This window comes from Xenopus tropicalis, chromosome 5, assembly GCF_000004195.4.
Source record: "Xenopus tropicalis strain Nigerian chromosome 5, UCB_Xtro_10.0, whole genome shotgun sequence".
Classification (NCBI taxonomy): domain Eukaryota; kingdom Metazoa; phylum Chordata; class Amphibia; order Anura; family Pipidae; genus Xenopus; species Xenopus tropicalis.
Genome location: NC_030681.2, coordinates 43,626,167 through 43,653,932, shown reverse-complemented (window position 1 = coordinate 43,653,932; position 27,766 = coordinate 43,626,167). Strand labels below are relative to the sequence as shown.

The 27,766-nt window shown below is 36.7% G+C and overlaps 1 protein-coding gene across 4 annotated transcripts in view; it reads left to right on the top strand.

The window, feature by feature from the left end:
• The window catches only part of adgrg6 (adhesion G protein-coupled receptor G6), a 99,646-nt gene that overhangs the window by 67,498 nt on the left and 4,382 nt on the right, over positions 1-27,766 (top strand). For 3 of the 4 annotated variants that reach the window (XM_031902012.1, XM_031902011.1, XM_031902016.1), the window contains 19 exons: positions 622-707; positions 2,404-2,456; positions 2,601-2,657; positions 3,889-3,936; positions 5,391-5,533; positions 5,966-6,080; positions 6,496-6,557; positions 6,674-6,896; positions 7,864-8,029; positions 12,046-12,186; positions 14,480-14,605; positions 15,616-15,661; positions 17,947-18,056; positions 20,053-20,180; positions 20,274-20,542; positions 22,317-22,425; positions 22,532-22,815; positions 23,907-24,008; positions 24,493-24,648. In XM_031902012.1, coding sequence (XP_031757872.1) covers positions 622-707; positions 2,404-2,456; positions 2,601-2,657; positions 3,889-3,936; positions 5,391-5,533; positions 5,966-6,080; positions 6,496-6,557; positions 6,674-6,896; positions 7,864-8,029; positions 12,046-12,186; positions 14,480-14,605; positions 15,616-15,661; positions 17,947-18,056; positions 20,053-20,180; positions 20,274-20,542; positions 22,317-22,425; positions 22,532-22,815; positions 23,907-24,008; positions 24,493-24,648 — 2,424 coding nt within the window. Of the gene's footprint in view, positions 1-621; positions 708-2,403; positions 2,457-2,600; positions 2,658-3,888; positions 3,937-5,390; positions 5,534-5,965; positions 6,081-6,495; positions 6,558-6,673; positions 6,897-7,863; positions 8,030-12,045; positions 12,187-14,479; positions 14,606-15,615; positions 15,662-17,946; positions 18,057-20,052; positions 20,181-20,273; positions 20,543-22,316; positions 22,426-22,531; positions 22,816-23,906; positions 24,009-24,492; positions 24,649-25,614; positions 25,662-27,766 lie in introns of all 4 variants that reach the window. The other variant, XM_031902015.1, reaches the window with a different exon arrangement.

The following is a 27,766-nucleotide window of genomic DNA, read 5'->3' as shown; positions in this document are numbered from 1 at the left end:
AAAAGAAAGCAGTAAGTGCAAAAGCTATGCTTTTAATTTTTATACAGATTTGTTTTTTTTTGGGTGTGTCCAAAAGTAATACGCTTGATAAACCTGTATATAACTTTGCACATTCAGGTGCAATGCTCCAAAACAGTTTTGTTTAATTTGAGCTATCTCCAAGTTTAATACACTTGGTAAACAGATGTCTGGGATCAGACGTAGATGGCGCGGATCTGACGTAGATGGCAACTAATTTTACTAAGTGTCTTTTGTACAATCAGGGAAAGACAATATGTGCCATTTTAAATAAGTCTGTTTTGTATGAATAATAGTGTAGAGAGGTCACAGCAAAAATAATATTAATACAGATATATTCATTATCACATGGGAGTATAAAATCACCTAAAAATACTGTTTATATTAGTAATTGTACTGTAGCATTTTTAGGAGTTATTGATACTTGATGCTAAATATGAATTATATTTATATCCAATACTAATTTACTTCAAAATGCCTGCCCTACAGCGGTTACTAATCCTAGAAAATATTAGTTAGAAATGGCTAGAATTGTATGTATCTGATTAGAATTTTATGTACCTATTCAGCTTTCCACATGTTAACAGTCTTTTATGTGTACAGGTGGAACATTTTACAGGATTTCCATAACTGTTGTTAACAACAATCTTGATAATGAGTCAGAAGTGCAGCGAACAGTATCAGACTGGGTAAGTTATTTTTGTATGTACAGAGTTGGTCATATAGCTTGTGCTCCCTCCTGAAACAGTGTATATATATATACCGTATTTTTCGGACCATAAGACGCACTTTTTTTCCCCCAGAAGTGGGGGGAAAAAGTCCCTGCGTCTTATGGTCCGAATATACTTTAAAAAAATGTTTTTACTTGCCCGTGTGGTCTCCGTGCAGGGCCCTCCTCTATTCACCGGCGCTTAGCTGTGGCGCTGTGCGCATGCACAATGTCGCGCATGCGTATGGGCATGCGCGTCATTGTGCATGCGCACAGCGCCACAGCTAAGCCCCGGTGAATAGAGGAGGGCCCTGCACGGAGACCACACGGGCAAGTAAAAACATTTTCTTAAAGTATATCTGTAGGCTATATGCTGGTACAGATGGGGGCAATATGTTGGGTGCTGCTGGTACAGGTGGGGGGCAATATGTTGGGTGCTGCTGGTACAGGTGGGGGGCAATATGTTGGGTGCTGCTGGTACAGGTTCGCTTTTAATGCACATAAAATATTTTAGGACAGTATTTGTTTCAGAATCTTTTTTTCTTCATTTCCCTTCTCTAAAAACTGGTGCGTCTTATGGTCCGGTGCGTCTTATGGCCCGAAAAATACGGTATATATATACACACTGTTTCAGGATTTGTTTAAATCCCAAATCTTTCATGAAGAATTCCAAAAAATCCCAAACTGAATCCAGAAAGGGTTTAAAAAGAGCAAAAAATTGTGTAGTTTCCTTGTTCACTTGAGCAGAAGTCACTTAATTTTGAGTATTCAGATTTGGTTCAGCAAGGCACTTGGATATAGCTTTTTTTATATGAAGAATTTCACAAGTGCAGAATAGTGTTTCCATGGTCTTGCTGCACTCTGTACGTCGTAAATTATACCAAATATTTAGGAATAAGACACCTAAAACGTGTGAATGCAGAATAAACTTGTTCATTTGGTGTACTAAAGGATCATAAATGTATACAAACGTCCTCATTGGACACTTCATCAGAGCAAGTTATGTTTAGAGTTTTGGAAAGTCCCCACAGACGAACATTAGAATAATAAAAATTAAAATAATCTTATCTCAAATCATATGAATGTCTTGAATAGTTTTGTACCCAATATGGCATATGAGTAACTGTAGATGTGTGGCATGTAGTGAGCCCAAAATGTAAACAGTGCAAATGAATTACTTTGGCTCAGACACAACACACCGCAACACAAAAAAAACATATATTTTGGAAACAGCCATTTCTGAAGAAGTTAACATGGATGTATTTTTACATAATTGGCCTTCAATATGTGATTTCTAAAATTTTGGTGGATGCAGAGACAGCAGATCAGAATCAGGAATCAGACTTCCCTTATTATCATAAAATCCAGTAAGGGGCAGATTTATCAAAGAATAATATTAAAGATTACCACAAAAAAATCACCTATCTTTTCATTCTCTTTGGATTTTTAGTTGCATATTTATCAAACTGTGAACTTAAACTTTCACCCATTGATAAATACGCTTCTAAAACTCCTATAGGAATGAATAGAGAGTGGGTACATTTTTCTGTGGTGAGCTCTAATTTTACATTGTGATAAATCTGCCTCCTAATATTATTTAATTGCAGTGAATTCAACTCTGTCAATTAAAAAGTAAATTGGTAATTTGATAATAATATTGATATCATTTATTTTAGTTGAAGCAGTCTTTTCAGAACTGGAGTTACGCTGTCTATCTATTAAACATGAGGTAAGTAAAAGATCATGCTAATGTGCTGTATAATTTTTCAATTGAAAAAACACATCCAAACAATTCTATTTCCATTCTGTATTTTGGTAATTAGACTTTTATCACACCACTTACAATATGCATATATATAACCTTTCTCTACAGCATTCTTCCAACCAACACAGGATTTGAAAGAGATGTCCAGAACCTGATTATGAAAAGGTAATAAAGTGATAATCTTTTCTAAGCTGTTACATTTTAAGAAGGTGTATGATAAATGATTGGTTATATTGCAGTAAATACCTTTCTTAGACATGCATATTTGGTAAAGTAGAAGCCTGCTCTCTGCTTTGTTTTCTATTAACTGGGCTGTAGCCAGGGATGGCTTTTCCTCCTTGCTCATAAAAGAGAACAAATTTTATTTTGTATTATTTGTTTTGTGTTGCTAATACAATTATTATATGACAACTTAGGTGGAGCTAGTGTACACTTAGGGCCTATTCATTAATGTACGATTGAGTCAAATGCAAAAAATTTGTGGTTTTAGAACTGTGCATATTTTCTACGATATTTTAGTTAATGTCCGAGACTTTTTCGTACTTTGTGACAATTTGTGCGCCAAAATTGCATTTGTCACAACGAGTACGAAAGTTTTGCTATTCATTCAAGCTTCGGTCTCGTGACTTTCCTTGGGCAGGTTAAAGCTGCAGAGTGCCATTGAGTCCTATGGGAGGCTTCCAAAAACATGCACTGAAGGTTCAACGTCAGAAAGTTTTTTGCGCTGTCTATGATTGTTTGGATATGAACATTTCAGAACTTTCAGATCGTATCACAATATTTTCGTACGATCACAATCCAAAATTTTCACTCTATTAGTGCACATCAGAAATTATGGGATTTAATCCGAATTTTTCCTATCACGCTTTTTAATATCCAAAATTCGGATTTTGATAAATGGGCCCCTAAGTGAGAACATTATAGCAGCTGCAATGATTAAACAGCAGCACCCAGTGCAGAAGGCACAAGCCACCATTTTTTCACACTTTGCACCCTGCACCTTCGTCAACACTTGTGGCTCCAGTTGCCTGTGTTCCAGAATGGCCAACCTCCCACCCCATACAACTTATGATTAAGGTGTGTATGCAGGTGCCGGGTGCAAATAAACTCTGTATTGCCAATGTGCAGTTCAGGAGAGGGGAGAGAGGGCTGTCAAGGGATACTACATTTTTTCTAACCCTTTTCTTCTCTTTTAATGCTGTATTGGTTACTGCTGACTGAAATAAGATATTTCATTTCTGCAATCTATTAAGTATGAAGGCATTATGCAAATTTTCTGTGCAAATTTTACCAGAATAGTCAACATCATTAAATTAAGACAGAGAGTAAAAATGTATTAACATGCATACAAATAAGTTCTCCCTATTAAATAAAAACGCATTTCTTTCTTATGCAGTATGCAGCAGAACCATAAAAGACGTGCCAGGGATATCAACAATAAAAGGTACTCAGGTGTCATATACAACCCTACCCTTGTGTTTAATTAGTCCATAAAATAGCCCATGAATTGCTTCATGTAAATAGCATTGCTGAATCAGTCAGAGCAGTAAATATCTGACTTAATCAGGGCTTTTTACAAAATATCACTGGCCAGTTACCCCTACCTTCATTAGCTGACAGGAAGTAAGGGGGGCTATATATCTCTACACACTCTTTGAATGTGATGGGCAGTCTAGTGGGAAAATGATTATATCAGTGTAAATTTATAATACTGGATGTTATTTCTTGGTAAGTGGGAATTCATTCGTGTGCATTGATCTGGGATCCATGATGTGTATGAGTGGTATCTAAGGGATCATTTAATAAACAAGTGCAAACTACAAAAAAGTTTTCACAATTTGCCCTTTTTTCCCACAATGCAACAGTTTTACTGTATTCATTGGTTTTACATCAGTTAGTGCCTTAAACATAAGGGTCTACAAATAGTGGGGAATAGGCTGTGCATATACATTACCTTCACTTGTGAGCCATTGAACACGCCGCAGTGCACAATGTTAGCCTTGTACTTAACACAAGGTTAAGGCAGATGTTAAGCACATGGCCCCTCTTGTGCCGAAGCTGTATGAATAAGCACAAGTTGGTACAGATGATTTTTGTATGACATTTAAACAGGGCTGTGGAGTCGGAGGCAATTTTGGGTACCTGGAGTTGGAGTCAGCAAAGAATGAACCGACTCCAACTCCTACTAAATTTAAATGGGAATAAAATAGTCATAATTAATTACCCTTCTATAAGAATAAAGCCCAATGCACGCAGTGCATAAACAAACACGTTGAGTGACCATGAAGCATGCTTTTCATTGACTGTATGCTTCACTAAATGGGACGTAATGCACAGTTAAGGTGCGGCAGCTCCACTGCGTCGTGTTCCTCTGTTACAGGGAACCCAATGCCCACTGGGAACCTAGCCTAACTCTCACTGATAACTAATAAAGTCTTTTGCTTTAATTGGGCAATACAGTAGAGTGTTGGCTTCCTAGCCAGTAGTTCTGTGGTTAAATTACATGTATGTCTCCTTCCTTTCCTTCAATGAATGTATAAAATTAGCATATTAAAAACAGAGGAGTCGGAGTTGTGGAGTCGGAGTCGGAAGTATCAGAAACTGAGGAGTCGGAGTCGGAGAATTTATCTACCGACTCCACAGCCCTTCATTTAAATGGGCCTAATTCTGCCATTTATTGCACTGAATGCTGTGACTACATTTCATAAATGACCCATTTGGCCTTTGTTGCCATGTGGCTACCACCCATTTCCCCTGCATCTTAAAAAGGTTAAATGTTAACACTGCAGGCAGGGAGGATCAAAACTGTAAAGTGAGTTGTATTTACATGTTGGAGCTGTGTCAAGTCTTTCAGCCAATATCTTTGGAATTATTTAACTGTGTCATTTTATTTTGCAGCTTTGACGTTTGGGCTCTTTTGGTGTATAACAATAGCAATAATGTTGTCTTGGAAACAAAAACTATTTATGATAAATTGTTACAAAATAATGACAGCATAGGGGATGGATTGAGTCTTCAGGCAGTCAGTGTCTATTCAGTTGGTGAGTATTGGGTTGAGTATAATATACATTTTTTAATAAACTGTATTTAATGATTATTGCTTAAATCAGTGATTTCTGATCTTAAGGCTTTTGTACAATTACTTATCAGTCATTCTGTGGTTGGGTTTCCTAAAAAATGGTTTGTAGCTGCTGCTGTAAGTAAGTGTTTTAAGCAGAATATGTTGTAAAACTATTAATTTAGGCTCTGTAGACTAGAAGTATGTTTCAGCTTATTTTCTTGATAGAGTGGCAAGTTTAAAGCATGCTGAAGCATGCTTCTCACAACCCTTACAATAAATCGTTATGGACATTTTTTTGGAACCCCAAATCTTTATTGTTTTTCCAACTCTAATCAAGACAATACAACAAAAAAAATATGTGAGAATAGGACTTCAGGAAAAGCAAATTAAAATTGAAATTAATTTGTTTCAGAACCATGTATGGCTGAAGAATACCCATTTTCTTACTTCTGGCCTATTACAAGGCCCACAGTGGTTCAAATAATCCCCTGTTCAAAGAACATTGCATTTAATGCATCAAGGAAATGGTAAGTAAAATATAGTTAAGAGTTGGTATAATAAAAATGCCAATATAAATAACCAACAATCCTGCACTAGATAAAACATATTTATTGAATAAGTGAAGGTATTCCTATTTTCAATTAAAAAATCATGATACTTGTACATGAGTACTGTTATTGTACATTACCCTGCATTTAAATGCTTCTTCAATATAGTAAAGATACTCCTGATATTGTTTCTGAGTACTTGAATGTACTAAGTTACTGTATGCTGCTTATAATGTGGTCTGTGGGTGCAAATATGCCAATGTCTTGGCAAAGGCAGACTGTTGCATTTGGCAAACAGTCTTTCTCTTCTCCGTTAGAAATAATTTGCTGCCAGGTTTATTATAATGTAGCATAATCAAAATGAATTGTATTAACCATTTTTCTTCTTTTATAGCTCAGTTGGTTTGCTTAATTATAGTTCCTATTGGGAAACTCCAAATACAGACAATTGCACGGGTAAGTGAATGCCTTTGTGATTTATATGAAGAGCATAACCACACATTGGATACATCACAATAATAAAGAAGAAGATTTTAGCATGTAATATGCATTTACTGTTTTATAATTTACAGATCTCACTGGGACAGAAGATGCAGAAAATGTGGCAAATGAACTACTGAACATTACTGGAAATGGCCAGGTCCTGACTCCAGAGAAAGTTGATCAAGTTGTTCAGAAACTTAAACAAATAGTCAATGATGCTAACATCAGTGCCAGTCTTGGCTCAACTGTAGTAAATGTCTTTTCAAATCTACTAAGCAGTCCAGACGATTTGCTGTCTAAATCCTCTTCCGAGTAAGTACTTTCAATACTTAATCATAAAATCATGCATTATACACTGGATTTAAACTTTATTATTGGTCTGTCAAAACTTAAAGCATGTAGTATACATAAAACCTTAATGTTATACCAGCTTTTCAAGAAGTTATGTATATCTGTTCCATCAACTCACACACATATAAATATATACAAAAAATGCAGCTCATCCCATAATTCAATCAAAAGTAATTGGGTGCACGTAGGTGGGTGGCTACAGTATATTATATACTATACACATTTGCCCAGCACTCTATTACATAGCTTCAAGAAAAAATTAAGATCTAATCTTGCATACCTTATGTCTGCATTAGGTAAAAAAGAGACACGTTTAGTTACATGCTTTGAACAAAGTATGCATAAGCTGACGGGCCGTGTCAAGGCAGTCTCCTTGTGTCAGTCATTTGGGGGGAAAAAGATCATAAAGACCTGTTTTTCTCTTTAATATATATATATATATATATATATATATATATACACACACACACACACAAAGGATGGCACACCACATACATAGATGCTTTAATGCTTGCATTTAAAAATATTTTTTATATATGATATTTTATATATTTTATAGTTGGTAAACCTGCTTCCTTGCAAGTTTTAGTAAAAGGGATCATCTCCAATCACCATGGTTATAGTGCTATATATACACCAGGACATGCATCTCAGGCTTTAATCTGTATTATTAAGGTACAGGACAGACATGCTAAGTGACTTCCCAAGGGATTTCCTAGTTTATTTTAACAAAGAAGCAAGTGATGCAGTAAAACTGCCTTCCTTGTCATGCTTAGAAAACTAGCACCTGAAGCTTTATGCTTAAAAGAAAAAATATTTTTGTTCCTCATAGTTAAAAGGAGACTGACAACCAAATAAATAATTTATGTAAAATACATTTATTTATGTAACATATAATTTTTTGTCTTTGTGTTTTTGCACATTTCAGTGCCCTTAAAACAATCGAAACCTTGGCGTTGAAGGTCCAATTCACAGGGCCATCTGTCAGTATTTTGTCACCAAACTTGGCTTTAGGAGTCTCAAGGATGAATTCTACCTCATACACTGGTTCATTTTTCAGTGTTGGATCCAATACCAGCAGTTCAGAGTTTGAGGTACAGTATAAAACTAGAAAGGGGAGTTTGAGAACAAATGAATACTTAAATAATGGCATCAGTTTAAATATAAACCAATTAAATTTAATGGGTGGAAATGGATTGGTTATTGGTGACTCTGCTCATCTTTTCTAACCCTGAATATGTAGTCAGCCAGTGACTGACTGTGCAAAGTTTGGGAACCATGACATAAATAGTGAAACAATGGCAGCATTTTAAACTTAAACCAAAAAAAATAATCAATAAGTGAAGTCTGATTGGCTGTTGGTGGCTCCACCCACTTTTTTTAAACCTAAAAATGCAGTACGCTAGTGACCCTGGTGTTAATACTGTGAGAATGGCAGCAGGTTGAATTTCCCCACTGAAAATCAATAGGTAAAATCTGATTGGCTGTTGGTGGCTCCATTCACTTTTTTTAAAAGCTGAACTGCAGTTACCTGGTGACTAGCTCTGCAAAGTTTGGGGGCCTTAGTATTAATATTTAAAGAATGGCAGCAGTTTAAATGTAAACGTTTGAAGTATATAGGTGAAATCTGATTGGCTGCTGTTGGCTCTGCCCACTTTTCTATATTTGGAATGTAGTCACTGAGTGACAAACTTTACAAAGTTTGGGGACCCTGACATTAAACATGTGAGAATGGCAGCAGTTAAAATTTCCCCACTGAAAACAATGAAAGAAATGTGATTGGCTTTTGGCAGCCCCACCCACTTTTTCTAACCTTGAGTATGAAGTCACCCAGTGACTGTGCAAAGTTTGAGAACCCTGGCATCAAACCAATAAAATTCAAGAGGTGCAATATGATTGGCTATTGGTGGCTCTGCCCACTTTCTTAAAACTAAAACTGCAGTCCCCAATTGACCAACTGTGAAAGATTTGGGGACCCTGGGGTTAATACTGTGAGAATGGCAGCAGGTTGAATTTTTCGCCAAGTCAATAGGTAAAATCTAATTGGCTGTTCATAACTCTGCCCACTTTTGGGCATCCAACAATCATCATATTTCCATTCAGACTGACCCCATGACTATGTGATTCAAGTTTGGGGAGTGTAGCCTCAAAGCTGTAAGATTGGCAGCAGTTTCAATTTCCCCATAAAAGTCAAAGGGTGAAATTTGATTGCCTGTTGTTGGCCCCTTCCACTTTGGATTATCCAACAAATGTCGCTGTTTCATTTGCAGTGATCCCATGATTATATTATTCAAGTTTGGGGAGTGTAGCTTTAAAGCTGTAAGCGTGGCAGCAGTTTGAGTGTCTTCCCTGTCAAAGTCAATGGGAAAATTGGAGTGTTCAGAGCGGCGCCACAAAAAGACAGGGGGCGGGATCGAGAGAGTTTGGGTGTTGCATCCCTAAAACTAAGAAGAAGAAGAAAAAGCGGAAGAATAAGCTGAAGTTGAAGAACTGTATGTTGGGTTTTTCCAACCCAACATAAATATATACTTTGCACTTATGAATATATAAGGTAGAAATAAGACACACTAGTATTTACTAGTAATATCCTGCTGGTATTGGCTAAATGCATATTATTATGATTAATGCATTAGTATAGTGGTTTATAGAGTGACTAACCAGATGTAGTACTTGTGCTAGAATAATCAAGGTAATCGCCAACTTTTAGCTAAGTACTGAGGCAAATCCATTCATATTTATGATTTCTCTTTTCTCATACTTTTCCTTTTTATTGTTGGCTTTTTAAAGATTTTACTCTGTGGGTCAGGTGGATGCTTACTGCTGTTCTGCCATAATATTCAATGGCATATGACTAGAATTTCACTCATACTGTAACTCTTTTTTTAGAGTAAGGTCGATGATTAAGAGGTTGTAGGTTAGATATCTTGGTGCTAGCCACTGCATACAGCAGTGATCCCCAACCAGTGGCTCACAGGCAACATGTTGCTCCCCAACCCTTTGGATGTTGCTCCCAGGGGCTTCAAAGCAGCTGCTTCCTAATTTTGAATTTCTGGTTAGGAGGAAAGTTTTGGTTGCATAAAAACCCAGTGTAATTGCCAAACAGAGCCTTCTGTAGGTTGCGAGTCCACAAAGGGGCTACGAAATAGCCAATTATAGCTCTTATTGGCACCCCCAGGAACTGTTTCCATGCTTGTGTTGCTCTCCAAAACTTTTTCCATTTGAATGTGGCTCACAGGTATAAAAGGTTGGGGATCGCTGACATACAGTATAGATAACTAGGGTAAGTGTCATGATTACATTAGCCTTACTTTGGGACAAGAGCCTACCAGGGATGTTGTTTTAATAGGGATTGTATTTTATAAAATGTAAATAAAAGTTTTAAGGTCAGTATCTCCAGTTCATAACTCCTGAGCATTTGCCTTGATATATGGTCCACACTGTTCATGGAAGGGGATTGCATGTAATTATGATGCCAGTTTTTGCCTCTATAAAAAACAGCATTAAGAGATTTAAAGGATTATTTAAATCACATGCAGGTTGAGACTCATATTTTTCTCCTACCTTTGTGTTGCCACTTCCAGAGCATGACTATGATTATGTTTCATTTGCTTGGTGCACATTGAGTCATTTTAAATGTACTGAAGTTATCTGGTAGCACTTTGTAACACAAAGGGGGGCATTTACTAATTATCAATTTTTTCTCTTTGGGTTTTTTTTACACCAAAATCCATCTTTGCTGCACAGAAAAGAACCTGTGATTTTGTTTTGATTTATTATGTGACAGAATATATACAGTACTTAAAAGTTATGGGTTTCATGTGACAAAACAAAAAAGTCGAAATTTACGATTTTTTTTGCAAATCTTTTTTACATTCATGCTTTTTCAATATATGACTAGACATTTGTGGTTTTTGTGGAAATGAGTTTTAAAAAACTTTAAAACCATGAAAATCCAAATGTTGATAAATGGGCCTCGAAGACCTGACCAAATTCTGTGAATATACTATGTAGAGTTTGTTAAAAAATTTTGCTAAAAGCCCAAGATAACACAAAACCCCTGATATACCTATTACTGTAATCTGTTCCTTCAAAAAGTATGAATAAATACCATTTTATCTGAAATCCAGCTGCAAAACAGTTGTCTTTTGGCATCATTTAAAATTCTGGCTGGGAGGAGGAACTAAAACATTGATGTTGCAAATTGTAACAACTTCTCCACAGCATGCAGTAACTACAAAACCAACAATGCATTGCACTGTCATGTTACTTTCCTTATTGACATCACAAGTGCAGGGAATTGTGAGATTTAGAGGATGCAGGCTAAAGGCAGATTGAGGACATTCAACTATGGTTACATTTTATTTGAGTCTCAAAGTAGTCAGCCAGATCAATAGGAGAACAGGGGGCCAAGCTTAGGTAACTGTTCCAACCATATTATTATATTAAAAATCATGAAAAGGCTGCATATATTTTATTTGATGTATATTGCAAAGTTGCTTGAAATTATGTTTACTTTTCAAAAATCTTAAAAAAGTTGTGTTTGGGTGGAGTTCCCCTTTAATATAAAACATTCCATAAAACTAAGGTAAGCATTTTCTCTAATATTTGTGCCTTGGATTTATACATAGAAATGCTTTCCTTTCTATATTGTTTCTAGGTAAGCTGGATAAGCTGATAAGCATTTTACTGGTTACAAAGAGGAAACATTTACTGAAAGAATGTTTTAAATGGTATATTTAAAAATGGAGCTGATCCAGGAGAGTGACTGTAGGCAGGGCTCAGCTCAAGAACTTGACTTGAACTGGATGACTAACTCAGAATAGTGCGTCTCACATTGTTTTTAATTAGATTTGTTTGCTGGACATTATGGAAAATCTTGCATACAGTATATGACTTCACCAGACTAGTACAACATTGTAGATGGCTCTGTCTGTCTATGTTGTTCCAGTACTTTATTGTCCTAATAAGACTTAACTTATAAAAGAAATATTGACACAGTAAATGCTGTGGCTTATGAACTGGTTCTCTACCAATTTACCTACACATTAAAAACAAAAATAGATTTTTATAGAGCTCCGCCAAGCAATCACCTTTATTTGATATTCCACAGATTAACATGGAGAAATCCCCAAACAGTTCATTGGCTTCTGTTGTTTTACCCTCAAGCCTGTTGTCGAATTTAAGTGAAAGTGATTTCTACACCGTTTCAAGAGCTCAGTTTACTTTCTTCAATAAGTCCGGACTTTTTCAGGTGAGTAAACTGATGTGATACACACTTCAATCAAATACGTGAATGAAAGGTATAGGGTGCATTTTAAAATAATGTGATACCATAAGGTAGTAGTGATGCTACATGTGTTTATAAAGTGACTTTCCATTTACATGATCTTGAAAGTGCAAAAGACTCCAGGAAGCACATTCTGTGCTCGTGACACTTTAACTTAGGCATTTGTTTTCTTTCTTACCTCTTCTTCCAGTAAAAGTTTGATAAAAGTTATCCTAAAGGAAATTATCTCAGAATGTTTTAGTAAATTAGGCTTTGTTTAGTTTAGACACAGAAATTTGTGATTAGTCGCCTGAGATAAATCTTCGCTACACAGATGAGAAATCTCCCCAGAATGCTTTCCCACCTGCAATAATGTAAATCACTGGTGGGAAAACATACATGGCACTTTGTTTTTATGAAGTTACCCGAAGTTTCTTCACAAGGCTTCTTCGGAAAAAAATCTTTGATATATAGGGAAGCGACTAATCTCCCCATCTGCCATCACCGTAAGAGCAGTAGCACACAGGGAGATTAGTCGTCTCAAACAAATCTTCGATACCGTGGGCGACTAATGAAACACTAGCCTATTGAAACGCTACATATTGTGAGTGACTTTTTAACCTGGTCCTTTTTAACCCGCATTGCCTTATGGAAAAAGGAGAGGGTAACTCTCAGTTTATAAATTGTGGGGATAGATATGTACACACTGTAACAGCATAAGTTATAAGATTTTATTATGTACCACAGTAATTGGACCCATTATACAGAAAGCTCTGAATTATGGAAAGGTCATCTCCCATAGACTCCCATAATTCAAATTTAAAAAATAAATATTTCCTTTTTCTTAATAATAAAACAGAACCTTGTACTGGATCCCAACTAAGATATAATTCATCCTTATTGGAGGCAAAACAATCCTATTGGGTTTATTTGATGTTTAAATGATTTTTAGTGGATTTAAGTTATGGAGATCCAAATTACAGAAAGACCCCCTTATCCGGAAAGCCCCAGGTCCTGAGCATTCTGGATAATGGGTCCCATACCTGTATTGCTTCTTCTCTATATTGACTGATCTTAGGCATAATGAGGAGGGGCTTATTATATTTGGAAATTAGCTGAAGAGCTGAGGGGGAAAAACAGACCAAAAAGTGCATGTATGATATATTGTTCTTCAAGCAGACCTCTAAAGCGGTTTCAGTATAGCAAATTAATATCTTGCATGCTCTGCCTACATTGTCTTCAACAACGTTTCAAATAGCTTAGATAGGGACAACTCATTCTAGATAGCAACCAGCAATTCAAGCAATCAACTGGCGGAAATTAGATAGTGAAGGGAAAGAACTGCAGTTTTTCACAAGCTGATAAATGCTTTCTTTGAAAGCTGAAATGGTGAGCTGGTTTTGTATGAGAAATCACAGAGATGAGCAAATTATATACATTGCTATTTTTTCATCTGTGGCCTACAGAGCATCTAGGTATTATAGCAAATGCACAAATTGGACTTTGAATTATGTAGTTTTCTGCCATAAAATTCATTTTCTTACATTTATCGACCATTGGTATTTTTTCAGATAAAATTAGCAACTTGAATATTAAAATAACTGAAAAATCCAAAAAAGCAATAAGGGTGAAAATCAAGGCTATCATTAAAAATTGGAAAGTGCATTCAAGGCGAAATAGAAAAGTAGCTCCAGCTCCAAAAAAAAAAACAGGGTTACTGTGTCTTTTCTAACATGGATGTTTAAGAATCAGAACAACTGTGCAGTGCAGAAACAGTAATTTCACAGAGCTGGGCGAGCAATATCACATATGTATGGTGCAACATCACATTCATTTACATCCCTTTTCCTCCACGTGTTTCTAATGTAGTGTTAAAATTGCCTCTGCCTTGTGCCTCTACCTCAACATTTGCTACAGCAAGCTATGGCTCTTTTTGGCCAACTAGTGAAAACTTTCCATCTAAATAGAGAATGCTCAAAGTCAGAAAGTATGGTGAAACTGCCCACTCAAATATGGGCATGTACATCATGTATGACCAGTTTAAGGAATACCCTGACTAGACAGTAATTATAAAATGTCGGATAATGCATTGTTCTCTCTTACCACATTGATTCTCTTTTAGGAGGAAGACATTGTAGTAAAAAATGTTGTTGCTTTGTAAATATTTCTTGTATAATTTTCTTTCAATTTCAAAATGCAAAGTCATACTGAAAAATATGACATTCATTAACAGCTACAAGCTGAAAATCAAATGTATATTTTTTTCTGTGTTTCATAGGATTCACATATTGCCTCAGGGGATCAGACACTCATCAGCTATGTTGTAGCATGCAGTATTGGGAATATTACTATAAAGAACCTTGTGGATCCAGTCAAAATTACAGTCAAGCATAAAGCACAGGGGGTAAGATAACAATACTGTTTTGATGTCATTGGCTTTTGTTAGCATAAAATAACTAAAGCAATCATTTTGAGTGAAATAACTCATCATAAAACTACCAGCTAAAAGTTAAAAAAGCTGTAAATATTTCATTAGGGGTCATTTACAATGCCCCATTCAGTGTGCAAAGTGCAAAAAAGGCAACTATCATGCATTTTTCTGCACTTTGCTTACTGAGTGGGGCATTGTGAGAATTGCCACAAGCCTCTCTGCACCAGGGATAGCAGAAAATGTTTTTTATTGGGGGGCCAGAAGAGGGATGATTTGCTACGTGTGCCGCCAAAAAATGCTTTCTTCGAGAGCCCCCATGAAGCCCACCTCCGATGTCCAACTCCCACCCAAGCCGCCCGCCCCTCCACCTCCATTTAGCTGCAACTGTCAAAACTGGGAGGGGGGGGATTTTGGTGGGGCCACGGCCCCCCGGTTCCAACGCCTATGCTCTGCACTTTGTTTTGGAGCACATAGACCTGTGGATTGCTGTTTGAATCTAGTGCAGTTAGGACAGGGCTGTGTCTCCTAATACTGCTCCCTGCAAAGAGCACCAGATTTTTAATTTGCCACTCAATGGTGCAAAGAGCAACAAGCTTGGGGGTGGAAGTTCTGTTAAATGAGCACTAATGGAAGTTCTGTGGCTACCCATCATCCACCTCCAGCCTACTGAACACAAAAATATTACACAAAATGTAATACTAAGAAATTTACCAACACACATTAACAATCTTTTCAGTGGTATAAAGCTGTGAATGCAAGTGCCATTGCAAGCAGTATTCATTTGTACCTTTCTGTTCAGCACAACAGCATAAAGAGCCAGACAAATACCTCTTTTCAGTAGAAATTACTTTACAAATAACTTTAAAACTATGGAAAACTTTTTTTAATAACTATTTATTGGAAAGAATTAAAGTTTTGTTTTTCGGTGGACATTCCCATTATTGACTTAATATTTTCACTTTATTTTTACTTCTCTTTCTTAGACAAATCGAGAGAAAACCTGCGTTTTCTGGGACACCGAAAAAAACAGTATGTTTTGACTTCATTTTATTTCTTTGTGTTTGATTTTCATCATCATTAACTGCAAGTACGCACCTATAACATTTGGAATCTTTCATTTTGATTGAATGTTTTTTACGTGTTTATTTTTACAAGCAGAAGCATAACATTTTTGCATTAGCTACTTTCCATTAGATTCTCTTTAACATATCATTTAGTTCTACTGACAGTTGGCTGCCTCTGCTGCCAGGCATTTTATACTAAGTGCATTATAACAGACGTAAATTCACCAGGAGTGAGGTGAGACTAAATAATTTCCTATGTAAAGTCCTCACAGAGAGACTACAGAGTCCAGTGAAAGGGGGTCGTGTTGAAAGGAATGCTTCACTGTGTGTCCAGTGAAGACAAGAAAATAAACTATGCATTATTTAATTAAACATGCAGTAAATACTGTAGTTTAGTATCAATTTCACCTTAAAGGAGAAGGAAAGTCAAAATCTATGAAGCACACTATTAAATAGTACTACTATTGCTGTGTAAAAACGCTATAATTCTGGCTTGCCTAATGAAAGATTTACAGAGATACCCTGCTACATTCTACATACTCTTTTCAGTGAACGGCGCCGCCATCTTTAACAGAGGAGGCCCCCCCCCCCTGCGTAACCACCGCCGGTTTGTGTGCTCCAATTGTCAGCTTGTGTGCTCCAATTGTCAGCTTGTGTGCTCCTCTTGTCAGCACCCCCCCCCCCGCGGCGGCGCTTAGATCCTCGCACGTTACATATAGTTCAACCCATCCGAGTAAACCCAGCACACAACCTATACTAACCAATCTATACACTCACATACATAAACTATATATACAACCACTAGTACTAACTGTAGATATTAGTATCACAATAGCCTTGGATATTCTGCTTGTTCAAAAACTCATCCAGGCCCCTCTTAAAGGCATTAACAGAGTCTGCCATTACCACATCACTAGGAAGGGCATTCCCCAACCTCACTGCCCTCACCGTGAAAAACCACCTACGCTGCTTCAAATGGAAGCTCTGTTCCTCTAATCTATAGGGGTGACCTCTGGTGCGCTGATTGTTTTTATGGGAAAAAAGAACATCCCCCAACTGCCTATAATCCCCTCTAATGTACTTGTACAGAGTAATCATGTCCCCTCGCAAGCGCCTCTTTTCCAGAGAAAACAACCTCAACCTCGACAGTCTCACCTCATAGCTTAAATCTTCCATCCCCTTTACCAGTTTAGTTGCACGTCTCTGCACTCTCTCCAGCTCATTAATATCCTTCTTAAGGACTGGAGCCCAAAACTGCACTGCATACTCAAGGTGAGGCCTTACCAGGGACCTATAAAGAGGCAAAATTATGTTCTCATCCCTTGAGTCAATGCCCTTTTTTATACAAGACAGCATTTTATTTGCTGTAGTAGCCACAGAATGACACTGCCTGGAATTAGACAACTTGTGATCTACAAAAACCCCTAGGACAGCGCCACCATTGCTTTATTTGTTCACTCCCTGCTCAAGCACCCTACTTGCCTCTCCCCCTACCTGCCGCTGTGTCTCATGTTCATTCTGCCGCTGTGTCTCATACTCATGCTGCTGCTGTGTAAGTGCTGGGGTTGCCATGCCGACCAAAAGCTAGGGGGAGCCTCCTGTTTGTGCACATGCGCCGCCTATAGTCCCGAGTCTCCAAGTCTGGGGAAAGAGTGATGCATTATGGGAATCTTCTCTACCCAGCTCAGCGTTTTTTCTAACTGTTTGGCTTCTGATCCTCTGAACGGGAGAAATATGGGGAGACTTAAGGGCACTATTGAGAGAACTGAAGGTATGCCTGCAGCTTGAGATTAACTCTTTATTAGCCTTTCCTTCTCCTTTAAGGGTTCCAACACAGGCTGAGACACAAAAGGTTCTATTTTATGCAGGATCTCTGCAGTGGAACATTTAGTCATAATGATGATGATATTGTGCTGTGTATATTCTCAGCAGTAACAAGGAGGTTTGCATGAATACATAACTAGAGATAGAGGCAGGAGAGCATTGATTGGGAGCCCCTAGCATAGGGGAAGTAGGTTGTTCTACCCTTAGTACACTTTTCTTTCCAAATGTTATACTGACCAAGAAAATAGAAATTATGTCACAGCTTTGAAAATAGAAGTTATACATTATGTAAAAAATCATCGTTAGTAAAATAGAGTGCTGACACATATTTATTTATTTTGCTTTATATATTAAAGCAATAGTACTTTTCTGTTTAGCCTTGTGGCAGGAGTACTTGACAGTCTGTCAAATCTTACATTTCCACAGATGGTAAAGGTGGCTGGAACACATATGGCTGCACTGTGGTTCAACAGGAATCCAATGTGAATGAAACAGTGTGTTTGTGCAACCACCTCACACATTTTGGAATACTGATGGTACGTAAAAATGCCAGTGACATTTCCAAATAATACTGTAAGGCCTAAGGGGGCTTTTCACAGAGATGGATATTATGTGACAATTTGTAATCGGTATTCATCTTCTGTAATTTGTGTTTTTTAATTATTTATATTTTTGTTCACGAGCTTTTGAGTTGGGAATTTTAGCAGATATCTGGTTGCCATGGTCCAAGTTATCCTAGCAACCAGGCAGTGGTTTGAATGAGAGACTAAAAGAAAAATAGGACAGGTCTGAATATAATGAAAAGTAATAAAAAAAGAAAAATAGTTTTTTTGGTTGCTGGGGTCATTGACCCCCGTTTGAAAGAAGAAGAAGGCAAATAGATTCCCCATTCTTCAACATACTAAAAATTAACTTAAAGGAAAACTATACCCCCAGAATGAATACTTAACCAACAGATAGTTTATATCATATAAACTGGTCTTTATATTCCAAACTGGAATATATATTTATATATCAGTTAATATTGCCCTTTTACATCCTTTCCCTTGACCCACCATTTAGTGATGGGCTGGGTGCTCCCTCAGAGATCACATGACCAGAAATAATGCAGCTCTAACTGTAACAGGAAATAGTGTTAAAGCAAAACAGATTGTTGGCCTCTCCTTTGAATATAAATTAAAGTTATTTGTAAATTAAAGTGCAATTAAAAACAGCTCTTCTACATCCAAAACTTTGCCTCCCACAATGCTTTGCTTACTTTATATTCTTTTTGTTATGTTAATCACCGAACATAAAAGCCAATGTGGGAACTGGAGTCTTGGCTGAAGAAGAGCTGACAATTCATTCAGTGTATGTTAGGAAGACAAACAGAAACTGCTTTCAGGAGCATATACTGTATATTTACAAATGACTTTAACAAATCATTGGAATCATGCATTTTTTTTCATTCCCTTTCATTTCACATGTGATTAAAGTACTGTACATGTGACTTTCTCTCAAAGAGTTAAGGGAATTCTGCAATAAATTGGGGGCAATAAATCAAATCAATATTGCAATAAACTTGCAGAATATACTGATGAACAATATCACAAATGGGTGATAAAACCAAAATGCTACAGATATAATTAAGTGAATTTCAAGGTACAAAGTATTGACAATTGCCTATGCAAGCAAATATAATAAAATCATAGAGCATTACGAATCAATAATACAAAGGTTAGACAGAGATAGCAAGATGCAGCTACCCAACACCAACAGATCCAATACTAGGGCGCTTACACACTGGTGTTCCACCATTAACTTGTGGTACCCCTGCATTCGGTGCTTGGATGCACCTGTGTCAATACAGACCAATAAGGATATATGGGCTGCGTTTCATCATGCACTCCCCTGCGGTGGAACACTGGAGAAATCCACTGCAGGAGAATGCAGGGCAAGACATCTTGTGTAAGAGATCTAAGTTTGTTCACTTGCTGTGTAATGTTTTGTGATCCCAATTCAGCCTTAACAATAATGTCTCCATAATGGAACAATGGCCAGGGAGTAAAATACATAACATATATTTTGACAGTGGTCTTGAATTTCTCCCAGAAATCCCTGGTGCTTTCCAATTCTATTATTAGATACTGTTTTTATGGTTCAGTATAATAGGCTAATTTATTAGAACTGCGCAGTTGCATCTGAGCAGTAACCCATAGCAACCAATCCATAACTATTTAAACTCTTTCATTTGGCTGCAGGTAGAGCAATGAAATAAAAAATGGTGCAAATTGGCCCAGTGTTGCTAAATTGATATATACCACCAACATGTTTTGCTGCTGTACTGTTGGAATCATATACTGACAAATAAAAATATAATTATGGGCCCTGATTTCAAGTGTCAAGAAGTCTAGAAGAGATGGATTTGGGGTACAGGAGTTGTAAAAGGAATACTACTATTATTAACCAATTTATTTTGTCAGCACTTTTTCTGGAAATTTATAGACTGTATAATAACGGTCATGCAAAAAGTCATTGTTTCTTTTTTTGCAGGACCTCCAAAGGACAAGTCAACATATTGATCAGCAAAATTCTAGAATCCTTACTTTTATAACATACATTGGCTGTGGAATTTCTGCAATCTGTACAGCTGCCACCCTTCTGACCTACATTGCATTTGAGTATGTACTATATAAAATCTTTCTTTTAAAGCAGTATTTCTGGGTTAATTCATAGAACAGAGGATGACAAAAACTCTTTCTTGCCTTTTCTAGAAAAATTCGGCGTGATTACCCTTCCAAAATACTCATGAACTTAAGTACTGCATTGCTCTTTCTGAATCTTTTTTTCCTTTTGGATGGCTGGATTGCATCCTTTGGTATCAATGAACTTTGCATAACGGTGGCTGTCTTGCTGCATTTCTTTTTGCTGGCTACATTTACATGGATGGGACTGGAGGCTGTGCACATGTATATTGCTCTGGTTAAGGTTTTCAACACATACATTCGAAGATATATGTTAAAATTCTGCATTATTGGATGGGGTGAGTATTCAGATAGATATTATTACTTTCAATTAATTGTACAGGTTGTATGTAATTTTTATATTGTCTTTATTAGAGTATGTGCTATCTAATAAGCTAATAAACTACTAATATCAAATATAGTAGGCTGAGAAGAATTTGTGTGCTTTCATTGGGGACTTAGCCAGCAAAAGTAGCCTGTGATGGAAAACCCCAGACATAGGGATTGAAACCAAGCTGTACATTTTTACCTATATAGATACCCTACATCTGTGTCAGATTATGTATTGCCTTTTGCTAAATATGGCCCTGTGATAGATAAACTCCATGAAAACGTACTTTATTAATTAATTTGAGGATTATGCCAGATGGAGGGCACAATCCACACTGATATTTGGTAATGAATAATAGGTAATCCTGTATTGAAATCCATTTTTAAAAAACTCAAACAGCTTTTTTTATATTTAATTTTGAAATTGAGATGGCTGACTACACACCAATATTACAACTAAAAAATACATTTGTTGGTTCAAGAATAACATTTTAAATGGTAGAGTGAAAAATTTGGAAAGAAAAAGTACACCATAAAAATCATGACAGGTTCAAACTAAGTAAGCTTTATCAGAAAGTTCTATGTAAATAAAACCATAAACACTCACAGAAACGCTGCACTGATTCCTCTATCAAAAGGAACATCTATTGGCAAATGCCAAAATGCCTTTCCTTCTTCTTTAAGCAGCAACAGTTTAAAGGAACATTAACACCAAAAAAATGAAAATGTGTTAAAGTAATTAAAATATAATGCATTGTTGCCCTGAACATGTAAAAGTGATGTGTTTGCTTCAGAAACATGACTATAGTTTATATAAAAAAAAGCTGCAGTGTAGCAGTGGGAGCAGCTATTCAGGCTGGAAAAAAAGAGGGAAGCACAGGTTACATAGGCAATAACAGGGAAATATTATAAAATATATGAATTACTTTGATACACTTACATTTTTTGGTGTTACTGTTCCTTTAAGGACCTTATGTAATGCATTTCTTCTACATAAATCACTGTACAGAGTAATAGTAACACAGTAACTGTCCTGGTAATAACATTGATATAGTAAGTGAGCTATAATGTCGTTTGCACAAGCGGTCAAAGAGGATAAAGCCAACTTCTTGTGCAGTGCTAGCAGAGAAGTATTTTTTTTATGACATTTTAAACATTTCAGAGGCATAGTTGTTTTAGTATATTGCTTATAAAAGCTATGTGTTTCAAAGTGGGCAAAGCATTTATTTTGGTAAGGGTTACATTTGCTGGTAGGCAAACATTAGGTGCCTGCCATGCTGGGTGGATTCTCGGCCTGTGGATAAACACAGGCCAAGAATCTCTGCCCCTACGCTCCAAAAAGCTTACTGTTGTGCCTGCATCCTGAGCCATTGTGTCGGCCCAGCTGCAGGTATGCACGAGTGGATGCAATGGGCCGGAGTCAGGGGTGCTGCTGCCATGAGGCGAGTTAAGAAAGTCACCTCAGGCTGCAGTTGTCCAAAGTTACCTGGGGAGGCATATTGCAGAGGTGAGTGGGGCAGCTTTCCCTAGGCTGCCTCAGGGCCACACTAGGGGTTGAAAGTGTCTTTGTTCCAAGTGCAGGAACATCAATAAGCTTTTCGAAGCGCAGAGCCGGATCCTCTGCCTGCCTAGTTAATAATCGGTTAAAGCAAAGTAAAAAATGGATGGTATATGTCTCCTTTAAATAGAAAATGTATTATGTATTTTAACCAAACTGATGCCTAATTATTATTTGTATTGTAGGCTTACCTGCTATAATTGTTTCCGTGGTCCTTGCAAGCACGCACAGCAATATTGCCTATGGAAGTAGTAGTTATGGCCAAGATAGTCGGGGAAATGGAGGTGATGAATTGTAAGTTTATTTCAGACTTAAATTTACTGAAAACTCTTAAATTCACTGTAAAATAAAATATGATGAGTTGCTGAAGTCAAGAAGATTATGTAATTTTCTTTTTCAGCTGCTGGATTAAAAGTGACACGGTATTCTATGTGACCTGTGCTGCCTACTTTGCCATCATGTTCCTGATGAACGTAGCTATGTTCATTGTGGTGATGGTACAGATCTGTGGAAGAAATGGAAAAAGAACTAACCGAAGCATTAGAGAAGAGGTTCTGCGAAACCTGCGTAGTGTTGTCAGCCTCACCTTCCTCCTAGGAATGACCTGGGGTTTTGCTTTTTTCGCTTGGGGTCCAGTCAATCTTGCTTTCATGTATTTGTTTACAATTTTCAACTCACTACAAGGTACAGTTGCAGGAGAAAAAAGGACCTTCTTCTGAACACATCTGTTTTTACGACAGTAAAGTGTACAGTGTACAATATACCATAAAAATGACACTTTATAAAGCATTAAGATAGTTACACTAAAGAAGAACCCTATTGCGCTTTGAGTTATACCGGGGAAATGGAAATGTGAAGGCAAACCTTTTTTTCTTTCTTGGTACCAAGTGAGCACTATCAATAGGAAAGTGAAGTTTGCAAACACTTGTATCACTTGTGTTAAGAATAGATTTTAAAGCAGAAAAACAAAAGATCTCTAAAGAACACAAAAAAATCCAAATTCATGGGGGTGGGGTGCCAATATATTAGGCAATTCCCCTGTGAATTCTGTTCACTGGAGCTTCTTTTAGTAAAAAAAAGTACTGACCTGAGGAAGTTTCTTTTGCTGTGCTGCCATATTCCCTTGCTTTTATCTCATTTCCAATATACAGCCATTGGAAAATACCTACTTGTGTGCCAGTAACAGTGCATTCTTTAATCACTTTAATATTTTTCCTGCCCTTCTTCTAGGTTACCATTCATTCCTCTTGCTGTTGTGATGGCTGCCATCCACATGGATATAAAGCATTTGGCATATCTTAAGCTACTGGCCAGTGTTAATATTTTCATTCTGCTTTACTATTGGCTGTCGGTCCAAGCAGTGTAATCACAGACATCCACAGCAAGGGCAATGGCAACATAAAGGAAAAATGTGGGTGAAAGTGCTTAAAGAAAGCACTGTTAGGTAGACATTTTCTTACAGGTGCATATATTGGAAATATGTGTTTTATCAGGAAGAATCAGGAAATGTTTTAAAATGTTTGCCTTTGCATCCCCTTTGGACACATATACGTAGGAAAGAATGATGAGGTGGAAGGCAAAGAGCAAATACCTAGTAGACCTACAGTAGTAGAACTAGAAGATGTGTGAGTTAAGATTGTTGCTTGGAATTAACAAATGTATTACATATGCATATATCTATTTATCCATTACCAACTGGATGAATAGCACTTATGATAAGCCTTTATGTAAAAAATCTCTGCTGTTACAAATAACTATTATTTATCCTTCTGTAGGCTTATTTATATTTGTATTCCACTGTGCATTGAAGGAAAATGTACAGAAACAGTGGAGAAGGCATCTGTGCTGTGGAAAACTCCGTCTGACAGACAATTCTGGTACTGCAATTCTTAATACAGCTCTGCACAATAACTGCACATCACGACACAATAAAATGAAAGGGTAGAAAAAATTCCATTTTAGAAACTAAACTACATTTACTGTAGGGATTAAATACTAGCATGGTATATCCTAAAATGAAATATAAGGATACCCTATGCTCATATTGTGTTAGAAACAACAAAAATTAATAAAGACACCTTTATAGGTAGAAATTGTATGTTTTTGCTAAATCAGGATTAAAGAACGGAGGCCATGAAGCAATATCTATTGTTCCTTTCTTCCAAAGGCCTCCATAGAAGTCTTTGTATGGCATAAAGACTTTGATATACCCAGCCCACTGCATAGAAACATAGAAAAAGTTGAACAGTATTGTTCTAGAACTCAGTTTTAGTTGTTAGAAGCTTTGTTTAAATAATACATAAATCATGCACTTTATAATGCTATCTTGGTTCCCTTCCTTAAGTTGACTTTGTTTTTCAGACTGGAGTAAAACAGCAACTAACAATACAAAGAAGGTCAGCTCTGATAATTTGGGGAAATCCCTTTCCTCAAGCTCCATAGGCTCAAACTCCACATACTTGACATCAAAGTCCAAGTCCAGCACTAAACCATTCTTTAAAAGAAACAGCAGCACCGGTAAGACTTTTACTAGTTATTACTTCAGCTCTCCATGCAATGTGAGACATAGATTGGCTTGAGTATGAAGCCTTAATATGCATAGAGTTTCTTTTTCACCTAGGCCTGATAATTATCATAGTCAACACCAAGGCATCACCTGTTTGAAACATTTCTACTTTATTTACAGGCATACTTTTTGTTTCATTTCATTATTTTTCATTATTTCATTTTTTTGTTATTGCTGCTACAGATGTGTGTGCTGTCTAATTTCATATTGTAAAACAAAAAAAGGAATTTATAATTCAGTTGAGGCTGGCCCCTCATCTTGAGAAATAGTACCCTAGACCTTGATAAAGTATAATAGACAACAACTGTACCAACTTTCAACTGTCAGCAAATTATGGTATTTATAGTTTTAGACATTTTTTATAGGGTTTCCCAGTAGTACTGGTTTTAGATTTGTTATAAATCTGAAACACACATACTTGGATTATACTATGGTACAGACTTGGGGGAATCTGTGAGCACTGAAGCAGCACTAAGTGGAGTCAAAGTTCGAGTCATTATAAATGCTTTACTATATATTAGTAATGGCTCAGTGAGGAGATTCCAGTGGCATTAACTTTGACCTACAAAACGTAAAGCATGGGATAATGTGATCTTTGCTGTGCTTAGGTAAAAAACAGCAGTGGTCATAGCAGCCAAAATTATATTTATACCTAAGTGTAAAAAATATAGACTTCTGTGCTGCTTTGGTGTTTGCACTGCATAATTAAATCAGTCGACAGTGTTAGAAATTTTACTGTCTATATGGTATATTAAAGTTCAAGAAAATAAGAAGCAGTGGTATTAATATTTTTATTCAGAATAATAGTGTATGCTAAAGAATCACGAGGATGCCTTAGGTATGTTGAATAGATATTGCTACATATTGCTTATATTTTGCCTCCGCAATTGACCCACGCGTTCATGTTTGTGGTATAGATAATGGCTTCTAGAAGCATTCCTTAAGGAGTGGTGGAGTCATCCAGGTAATGTTTACTTCGTGGGATGCATGATCTTTCAGCAAGTGGGTTGGGTGCTCTTGCATGAGTCACACAAGCGAGGCAAAAAGACAATTACATTGAATCAGGAATTCCATTTATCTGCTCTTTCCTCTTGTGCTGTTGGGTCTCACTGCTGTGGTGGTAAAGGTGCACACTTCGCTTTCCATGCTGGTTTCCAGCAAGGCTGATCTTGGCTCTTCTTGTAAATTTAGAACATTTTAGACATTGTGCAAGCAGACAAAGATATAATAATTGGAAGTTCTGCTACAAATTGGAAAACTCTAAAGCCCATTCATATTCACAGTGAATATATGCCCCATGCTAATACATAAGAAAAAGCCAAGATCACCCAGCATACATTCAGCTTTGTATTATGTATGGGCAGTTTACTCAGCCATCACACTTGCCAATTACCCATAGACCCGAGTTCTCTAATGCCATTCCTTTTGGAAGTTTTAGTCCTGTAGCTGATACAGGAATGAGCCCTTCAGATATACAACTCCCAGCACTCATGACTCATTTAATCTGGTATCACAATATGGCGATCCCTTCTACAGAAAAACCAAAATGTACTGCCAATTGTTAGAGCAAACTGAGTAAAATGTCCATATTTAATCACAATAAAATCATGCTTCAATTCGAGCTAAAGAATATATTTCTCTTGTAAACTGAGTTTGACACTTCAGGATGATATGTAAATGAATGGTGCTAGAGACTCCTGTTTTTCCATTTAGAATAACGCTGCTTCTGGGACACTATCACTTTTTAAATTTAAAACAGACCCCCAGTATTTGATCCTTTACTGGGGGTCTGTTTAATTTCTCTAAGTCAAATATTTTACTCATATATATTTTAAAAAACACTTATTTGATTAAGGAGTTGTTTTTCTTAATCAGGGATAATTTGCCTGGGCAGTAGCCTAATTTTTCAGAAACCCAGTGCATTCTCAGATCAGATTCTGAACTTAATAGGTTACAGAATCTGCTCCAAGGTATTGTACTTTATCTACAAAGGAGCAATAACAATGCTGGTGACTTTGCAGCAATGCTGTAATCCAGGCATTTTAGAAGGAAGTTTTTACTGCTTTTAGCAGGATGCAGAATGCTGAAGATATGAATCAATATTAATAATTATACATTACAGGCTAAGTTTAGAAACCATAACTTAAATAATAAAAAGAAAAATAATGAATGAAAAAACAAAAGTGATATTGTCTCTTTTATCAAAATAAGTGCACAAAGTAGCAATGCAAGTATCTCACCTGTGTGACATTTTGACAGGAAAAATACTGCACCATTTTTACATTCTTTCTAAGTGTACCCTCTCTAAAAATGTGATTTCTGGAAATGTTGTTGTTGGCATAAAGCATGACTTTTCAGATTATGGTCTGTAGGAACAAGGATAAAGCAGGTATTTTGTTAATATGGAATGTTTGTTTCCCTACAGTAGGAATGAGAAGTTCTGTTGTGCAGTGTATCAGCTTCATTTCATTAGCCCAAAAAATGAAACAGATAATACAAAAAGACAAGTTCAAAGAAGATAGGAAATATCACATTTAATAACAGCTTGGGACGTGTGTAAAATGCAAACAGGGCTAAAAATCCTCCCACTTAAAGAGAAACTATACCCCCAAACAATTTAGATCTCTATAAAAATATATTGCATTAACAAGCTCGTTTCCAAACCATAGCTGTTATGGAATGGTTGAGTTGTTACAACTAACTCCATGCGGTGGCATAACTACAAGATACAGAATATTCCTTTTAAGGCCCCCAAAAATTGTTGGAATATGACATCATAGCGCTGCTGGTCAGTGCCCAGCTAGGACTTCTATCCCTCCTGGGCCCCTGGCTGTTTAATTATCTTTAGTGTTATCATAGATTACAGTGTAAGCACGGAAAGTGATGGTGTTCACAGTGGCAACTAAGACTAGATTTAGCTGGGACCAGAACATCACCATTCTGATGATGTATCTTTAATGTATATATTTATGAATAAGAAAGAATTAAAAAAAAAAGATCTATTTGTTTTACCAAACTTTATCATAGTTTAAAATATTTACAGTACCTTGATCTTAATAACGTATAATA